Source organism: Stomoxys calcitrans, chromosome 5 (genome assembly GCF_963082655.1).
Source record: "Stomoxys calcitrans chromosome 5, idStoCalc2.1, whole genome shotgun sequence".
NCBI classification, from domain to species: domain Eukaryota; kingdom Metazoa; phylum Arthropoda; class Insecta; order Diptera; family Muscidae; genus Stomoxys; species Stomoxys calcitrans.
In genome coordinates, this window is record NC_081556.1 from 151,181,425 (window position 1) to 151,190,814 (window position 9,390).

At 37.4% G+C, this 9,390-nt stretch overlaps 1 protein-coding gene across 1 annotated transcript in view; it reads right to left on the reverse strand.

Moving 5' to 3' along the window:
- LOC106091041 (uncharacterized) overlaps positions 1-9,139 on the reverse strand; it is a 60,702-nt gene extending 51,563 nt beyond the window's left edge. Inside the window, exons 1-3 of the mRNA XM_059369972.1 lie at positions 8,806-9,139; positions 8,635-8,744; positions 3,926-4,076 (exon numbers count right to left, since the gene is read on the reverse strand). Coding sequence (XP_059225955.1) covers positions 3,926-4,076; positions 8,635-8,744; positions 8,806-9,052 — 508 coding nt within the window. The 5' untranslated portion in view covers positions 9,053-9,139. The remainder of the gene's footprint in view (positions 1-3,925; positions 4,077-8,634; positions 8,745-8,805) is intronic.
- Positions 9,140-9,390: the final 251 nt, after the last annotated feature.

A 9,390-nucleotide genomic window follows, 5' to 3' on the forward strand; every position in this document is an offset into this window, starting at 1 on the left:
TTTCACACACTAGAAGAGAACTCAGACCACGAGAGGGAGGAAGAGTAGTAAGAAAACCGGATTCAGGTACAAACAGCAATTTAGATACCAATTGATAATATACAATTTTGTCTACTCAATTCATTATTACTTTATAATTTCATTGATATTGTTTGTATTTGATTGATATGTTATTAACAACTTTAGGGGGAGCATATAGAGTATTCAGTATAAACATATTTACGTTCCAGTCTAATGTACGTTTTCTCCCTCACCTTATTCTTATTTTCTTATTATCCATAAGAACAAGTGGTAAACACTCTCACTCGTATTTAAATGTTTATCTGCTTGCTGTTTGCATCTCTTTAATGTAACATACTGTCACACACATACATACATATCCATGTACATACGTTGTTATACATTTCTAGTTCTAAGCTTTGTTTTGTTATAAATAAAGATCACTCTGTATTTGGATTTTAATTGCAACGCATCTCATCTCTGCCGTGTCAATACATTACAATATCTGAAATTGTACCGCCGTAAATTTTGTTTTTCAGCGCTTTTTCAATCTATTTCGGGGTGAAACAATAAATACACCTTGGACGAGCCGAATCTTCGAAATCCATAATCATGGATTCTGCTTAAAGTTACACAAAATTATCTAACTTAAAGTATGCAGTTCTACTTTACGTTTCAAATTTCTCCTCGGTAGGCAAAAATAAAGCTTCTAGGGGCTCTAATTGCTATTCGGGAGACCGGCTTATACAAATTTGCCCATGAACATTGCATTAAGAAACTGGGGTAAACTTCTGATAAATCAATGAGTGTTGTTCGCTTCAATTTTAAGCTCAATGATAAGGGACCTCCTTTTTATAGCCGAGTCCGAATGGCGTGCCGCAGAGCGACGTCTCTTTGAGGAGAAGTTTTTATATGGCAAAGTACCTCATAAATGTCGCCAGGAGGGGACAACCACCGCTGAACAATTTCGGACGTTCCTGCCAGGATTCGAACCCAGGCGTTCAGCGACGAAGGCGGACATGCTAACCTCAGCGCTACAGTGACCTTCACCGGTTTAGACAATACTAACATAACAAAACACTATGTGCAAAATTGCAGCCCAATTGGACAATAATTGCGATTTCCAGGGGCTCGAGACCTCAACTCGGGAGACAGGTTTATATATGAGCTACAAGCACCTTCATTCACTATACGAGGGTTGCCTTTTATATTTCGAGATAGGACAATCTGCCAACTGACAGTTTTTTGGTAAAGTTTGACATTTTTGAGGCTGTACATACTCAGATCGTTTTGACATACGAGCGCTATTTGTGTTGTTTACAGTAACTTAAAAGATCCATCTCGCCCAAAAAAAATTTAATTAAATCGTACAATTGTTTGTACAACTTTCGACGCGGATTAACTCAACAAAAGTCTATCGATGAACTTAATTAAATTTTTGGCAATGAAGCTCCATCAAGGACCAGTGTTTATCGATGGTGCGGTTAATTCAAACGAGGTCGTAGTTCACTCCAAGACGAATTTCGTGAAGGTCGTCCAAAATCAGTTGTTGTTCCAAAAATCATTGATACTGTGCGTCAACTGATATTGCAAGATCCATATCGTGAGATTAAGACAAGCTAAGGCATTAGTGGCCCGAGAATACATTCAATATTGCATGAACATTTGACCGACCAAAAAATTTGTTCTCGTTGGACCCCACAAAATTTGTCAATCGGCTGATGTCGATTGGTCGAAAGAAATGGTCCTAAAATACGTAACAACTGCATTTTTGAGCACTTAAAACATCGATTTGACGAGTCATAGTCCTGACTAGGCACCGAATGACTTCTTTTTTATTCCCGTGCGTAACAAATGAAATGAAAGTTAAACGTTTTTCGACACCTGAAGAAGCAGTTGATGCATTCAGAATGCATGTTTTGGATATATTGGGTTGCCCAAAAAGTAATTGCGGATTTTTTAAAAGAAAGTAAATGCATTTTTAATAAAACTCAGAATGAACTTTAATCAAATATACTTTTTTTACACTTTTTTTCTAAAGCAAGCTAAAAGTAACAGCAGATAACTGACAGAAGAAAGAATGCAATTACAGAGTCACAAACTGTGAAAAATTTTGTCAACGCCGACTATATGAAAAATCCGCATTTACTTTTTGGGCAACCCAATACCTCAATGAGAGTGGCAAAAGTGTTTCGACAATTGGTTCAAATTGGCATACAAAAGTGTATAGATCTTAATGGGGAATATTTTGAAAGACCATAAAGCGATTTTTGCTGATTAATATTTGTTTTTGTGTTCTCTAATCCCGAAATATAAAAGGCAACCCTCGTATATGGAACAAAATTATCCTTTGTGTATTCATTTTCGGCAATTAAAGAGCTTTTAGTGAAATTTCATGCTACAAAAGTAGTACATATATGTATTGTACATATGTCGCTTGACTTATAGTATAATGATATAGATGCCTTTATTTGAATCCCATATGATCATTAATGGTCCGTGAATTCGCTCCGAGGAATTAGGGTTATTTAAGTTTGGAAGTTAGATGTACTCCTTTCTTAAAGAGACTTTATTTATTAGAACCCTATATTCTCATGGGGATTTTGGAAGTGGGAAGGCCCCAGGATGGTGGTTGGTGGGTTTGGGGAAAGTTGTGGACCCCCAGAAACGTCGCCCCGAAAGTGGGTATCAATTTCATGTTCTTATCCCCAATACCTTTAATTTTAGTCCCACATTAAATCGGTAAATATTTCCGATTTAGGGCTGTTTTAGGGAGTCGAGTGGTCCGCCAAACACTTAGCCCTGAAAATATATCAGCATTGCGCTCTATTTTCATATATCATTTTTTTTAACCCCATATTGCCATTGACCTCAAAATTGGAAATTCTTTTTCTAATCTCAAATACCTTTCATTTAAACTCCTTATTTCAAAGGTTTGGGGTATGAGCCTTAAGGGGTAGGGTATGAGCCTGAAGTATACAGTATTACTATTTTTTAAGCATAGCTTTTTCTTGGTCAGCTTATTTCAATAACAGATAATAAGATTATTTGCCCTATATAGTTCTAAATCAAACAAGTAAAAGCGTTATAAGTCGGCCGGGCCGAATCTTATATACCCTCCACCATGGATTGCATTTGTCGAGTCCTTTTCCCGGTATCTCTTTTTAGGCAAATATATGATAAAAGGAAAGAATTGCTATGATATTAGAGCTATAGTATCAAGTTATCGTCCGATTCGGACCATAATTGAACTGAATATTGGAGACCATAGTAGAAGTCGTTGTGTAAAATTTTAGCCAATTCGAATAAAAATTGCGCCCTTAAGAGGCTCAAGAAGTAAAATAGGGAGATCGGTTTATATTGGATCTGTATCGGGCTATACACCGATTCAGACCATAATTGGTACGTATGTTGAAGGTCGATGTACAAAATTTCAGCCAAATCGGATAATAATTGCAACCTTTAGATGCTCAAGAAGTCAAGATCTCAGATCGGTTTATATGTCAGCTATATCAGATTATGGACCAGCCAAATCGGCTAAGAATTGCGTCCTCTAGTGACTCAAGAAGTCAAGAACCAAAATCGTTTTATAGGGCAACTATATCAAAACATGGACCGATATGGCCCATTTACAATCCCCGCCGACCTACATTAATAAGAAGCATTTTTGCGAAATTTCAAACGGCTAGCGTTAATCGTTCGAATATTAGCGTACTTTCGACAAACTGACGGACGGATATGGCTAGATCCACTTAAAATGGCATGGCGATCAAGAATATATATACTTTATGGGGTCTCAGAGGAATATTTTGAGGAGTTACAAACAGAATGACGAAATTAGTATACCCCCTCCTATGGTGGAGGGTATAAAAAATAGCAAATGGTGGATTTATAAAACCGCAACTGGAGTTTTAAAGCAACAAACCTGTAAATGATGCTATCAGCAAAGGTTTCCGGCCAAAACGATCAGACCAGGCTCCAATAAATGTACCACATAATGCAGGAACAATGCTCTGTACCAGAGAGTTTGTCATAAAAAACACAACTGTATATTCTTGGACCTCTGTCTCTATTTGCTGAAAATAAACATGTGGAGAATTTTAAAAAAAAAATCTTGCATTAAAATAGACAAACATACAACAATATGCAAACAAATAACTCATTTATATGATAAAGGTGTACAGCTTGGCCAACCACAATGGCTCGTGTCAGCCTATATTTATATTTTTTGCCGGTAGTCATAACAGAATGACATATGCAAAATTTCAACGCAATCAGATAAATCTTGTATACTTGGAGAACACAAATACCCCACATATACTCAAAAAAATAATCAAAAGAGCGGTTTATGTTATGGCAATGGACATGCAAAAAAAAATAAAACGTTTGGACATTTTTACGACAAACTAAATACTTTTATTATGAAGTTTTTCTTTTATTGTGACTGTGTAAAGAAAGTTTCGCTTCTTTATTTCAAATGTTAGCCACAAACGTAGCATTATTGAACATAAATAACTTTGTTTATTGTAAACCATTAAGCAGTTTCGCCTACGGTAAAAGGACCTTTCTTTTGTCGCAAAATCAAAAATTATTTAATGGCAAAAGTGTTTTGATTGCCGCAAACGGTTATTCGTTTACGGGACCAATAATTATTCTCTTGTGTCTCTCCTACTATAGAGAAGGGGTGAGTATAAACCAGTAATGGGCAAAAATACTCACAATTTTGCACATTACTGTTTGTGTACACAAGAAAGCAAGCCCATGGGCTTGCAAATAATTGCAATTGTGTGCTCGTCACTGATATGAACACAATTCTCCCACACAACATTTTTTCAATTTTTTTTTTTACTGAGCAAAGAGCAGTATGTATGTTGAACATCTCGATCAAGTCCGGATGGTGAGCTCAGAAAGTGAAATTTTTTTAAGTTTCGCCATAGCCTTAAGGGGTTGGGTATGAGCCTGAAGTATACATTATTACTATTTTTTACGCATAGCCTTTTTCTGAGTCGGCATCTTAATTCCAAGCAAGCCCATGGGCTTCCAAATAATTGCAATTGTGTGCTCGTCACTGATATAGACACATTTTCCCAGTCAACATTTTTTCATTTTTTTTTTTGACTGAGCAAAGAGCAATCGGTTTGTTGAGCATACCGATTGCTCTTTGCTTGGTTCGGCCAGCCGAATCATGGACTCTGCAAAAAATTTACTAAATATAAATGTAGTTAAGGAAATAAAATAATTGCGGGGAGTAACCGCAACATATTTCTGCTAAACCAGGCAAAAATTGTAGCTGCTTGAAGCCGAACTAGGATAATCGAGAGATCGGTTTATATGGAAGCTATATCAGTTTAAAGACCGGTTTGGACCGTACTTGGTTGGCACAGATGTTGGAAGTCGTAACAGAGCACTATGTAAAAATGTAAGTCAATTGGGCCAGAAATTGTGGCCTCCAGAGACTCAAGATTTCGAATCGGGATGTCGGTTTATATGGCAGCACTATCCAAATCTGAACCGGTCCATTTGCAATCCACACAACCTACATCAATAAGACGTCTCTGTGAAAAATTTCAAGCCCATGTCTTTACTCGTTTGACCGGTAACATGATTCCCACTAATAAACGGACGGACATGGCTAAAGAGACTCAAATTTTCAAGACGATCAAGAATATATATACTTTATAGGGTTTCTTATCAATATTTTGAGATGTTACAAACGGAATAGCTAGAATAGTATACTCCCATCCTATGGTTGTTGGGTATAAAAATCCTGGTATGTCCAATGACAAATATCATCAGAGCAACAGACAAATGGCTGCCAGGTACAAGAAAACACAACAGGAATTTCTAAGGCACCTACATTGTTTGGTAATATTTACGCGATAAAGAAATATCCATCCCAAAGTAGGTATTTAATATGCGAAAACAACCAATCCCATTAGTAATTTTTTGTTTTATTTATAGTATAACGAATACTACGAACAACAATGATGTGTAAATTAAAGGCTTTTAATATAATTGTGTGTCATTAGGTTAGGTTAGGTTGGAGTGGCAGTCCTTTACAGACCAAGGCTTCTGCCGGGAATGGCATTAGTAATCCAAGCACTCTACCAACCCGGCTACAGTGTGAATCATTACATCGCAATAAATCCAAATGAATTCTGGAAGATTTTGAAATACCAACTAAGCTCTGTTTATAATTGGCAAAAAATTTGAGTTTTAACTATGTTACAACATTAAATATAATTTAGCATGCTTTGAGCGGTATCTCTTTTTAGGCAAACAAAGAATAATGGATAAGAATTGTTATGCTATTAGAGCTTTATCAAGTTATAATCCGATTCGGACCATAAATAAACTGAATGTTAAAGACTATAGCAGAAGTCATTGGGTAATATTTCAATCCATTCGGATAAGAATTACGGCTTGTGGGGACTGAACAAGCATAATCGGAAGATCGGTTTACATGGGAGCTGTATCAGGGTATATATCGATTTATTAGACCATATTGAGCACATATATTGATAGTCATGAAAGAAGTCTTTGTACAAAATTTCAGCCAAATCTGATAAGAATTGCGCCCTCTAGAGGCCTAAGAAGTCAATATCCCAGATTTGTGTAAATGGCAGCATATCAGGTTATGTACCGATTTCAACCATACTTATTACAGTTTTTAGAAGTCATAATCAAACACTTCATTCTAATTTTAGCCATTTCGGATAAGAATTTCGCCCTCTAGAGGCTTAAGAAGCGAAGATCCCAGATCGGTTTATATGGCAGCCTGGGTTCGAATCCTGGCGAGACCATCAGAAAAAAATTTTCAACGGTGGTTTTCCCCTCCTAATGCTGGCAACATTTGTGAGGTACTATGCCATGTAAAACTTCTCTCCAAAGAGGTGTCGCACTGCGGCGCGCCGTTTTGACTCGGCTGAAAAAAGGAGACCAAGTGTTTTTGGGTACGCCCTAAAGCACCCCCTTAATTCAACTTCATTTCCTTTGGGAATAAAGAACAAATTTGATATCTATTTTCAGTGCAAAGTGCCGGTGGTCGCCCCAGCCTCAAAACACCCTCCAAACGGTTCATATTTACTGGCCCTGGCAATATGGGGCTCAAATTAATGGGATTTGGAAGTGCAGCACGAATTTGCTATCCATATTTGAGTCGAAATGTCTGAGGTGCCATCTCTCCCCTAATTAGAGCATTACCCTAAGGAAGAACATTACCACCAGGAACCGAGTAGGGGCAAATCCTCACACATCAATGAGTGCTTTCCGATTCAGGTTTAAACTCAATAATAAGGGACCTAATTTTATGGCCGAGTCATAACGACGTTTGCATATATAGATGCCATATAGACCGATCTCTCTATTTAAGGTCTTGGGCCCATGAAAGGCGCATTTATTGTCCGATTTCACCGAAATTTGGGACAGTGAGTTTTGTAAGCGCCTTCGACATCCTTCTTCAATTTGGCCCAGATCGGTTCAGATTTGGATATAGCTGTGATATAGACCGATCACTCGATTTTAGGTTTTGGACCCATAAAGGGTGCATTTATTGGCCGATTTCGCCAAAATTTGGGACTGTGAGTTGTGTTAACCTCTTCGACAACTTTCTTCATTTTGGCCCAGATCGGTTCAGATTTGGATATAGCTACCATATAGACCCATCTCACGATTTAAGGATTTGGGCCCATAAAAGTAAGTTGTTAGCGCCTTCGACATCCTTCTTCAATTTGGCCCAGATCGGTTCAGATTTGGATATAGCTGCCATATAGACCAATCTCTCGATTTAAGGTTTTGGGCCCATAAAAGGCGCATTTATTGTTCGATTTTGCCGAGATTTTGGACAGTGAGCTGCGTTAGGCTCTTCAACAACTTTCTGCATTTTGGCCCAGATCGGTTCAGATTTGGATATAGCTGTCATCTCGATTGAATGTCTTGGCCCCATAAAAGGCACATTTATAATCCGATTTTGTTCAAATTTGACACAGATACTTATGTTAGGCTTTTCAACATCCGTGTCGTATATGGTCAGATCGGTCTATATTTGAAAAGACCAATATTTTGTTCTGCAAAATTGAACAAATTAAAAAAAATTACTTGTACTTGTTAGGCCACTCAATATCCATGTCGAATTTGGTCCAAATCGATAATGGGGGTATACATTATGCTATGGGGGCATACATTATGCATTTTTCACCGGATGCTGACGAAATGTGGTTTATATATATATCCGAGGTGGTGGGTATCCAAAGTTCGGCCCGGCCGAACTTAACGCCTTTTTACTTATTTATAAATAAATTTATTACGTGCGCAAATGATCAAGCAATTGTTTTCTTGCAATGAAACCAAAAAAAAAGTTCAAATGCTTTCAATGTCCTACTGTAACACAAAGCAAACCAATCATAGCATTTCTTATGGCAACGAAAGTTTCGTTTGAGATGCATACAAGCCTTATGAAGATAACGCGCTTTCGGCAAATGTACGAACATGACTAGCATGACTTTGAATGTTATAAAAAACTTACACTTACAAATGAAATGCCGAAGTGAGTATACCGCCATACTATGGTGGAGGATATTAAAGAACTGATATGGTAATACATTTTACAATTTTAGCCGTTTTACAGTCACTTACCTTAATGTGATCACTGGCGTTTTTCGTTGACAATTTGCGACAATCCGTAACATTGTGCTCAAAGATTGTGATACACGTCTGGTAAATGATTTGGTTCTTCCAAACAGTGGCTTAATTTAAAAAAAAAAAAAATTGTATAGATTTTTTTCAAATAATCATTTTCTGCATTACCCGATAGATTGTAGGCGAATACTAGAATCAGCACCGCCGGTTCCACCAAACAATAGCGAGCCCTCTGCAACATTGTCAAACCGGCCATAAATGATATGGAACTTTCATTACATGTCGAATGCTGCTGCCCAACCCGAGAAGGTCTATCTCCTATACTGTCACAGTTATTAGTGGATCTTCGTTTCTCCTTTGCTATCAATGTAGTGCGATCCGTTGTGATTACCTCTTCGTCACTGTGGTTATCCATTTCTGGATTGCTTGCGGTAAGTAGCTCGCGCCTTGCGGTCAGCGGTTTCACGCTAGTGTTCCAATGATATTTCTATAACTGACATCCAAGCTATTGTACAATCGCTCCATGATGCGTACTTGCATTTGTTCATTCTTCAGAAATGTGATTTTTTTCCCTCAATAATTCTTTTTATCGCTCTCTTATGTTTGAGAATTGAGTCATAGTTCTATGGCAAATGAACGAACATTTTCTTAATGAGTGATTCAAATTAGGTTTGTTTATTTAAAGTAGGAATGGTGGGGATGTTGCACAGTGGAATGAAATAAATGAAAGATAACAAGTAAAGAGGCGTTAAG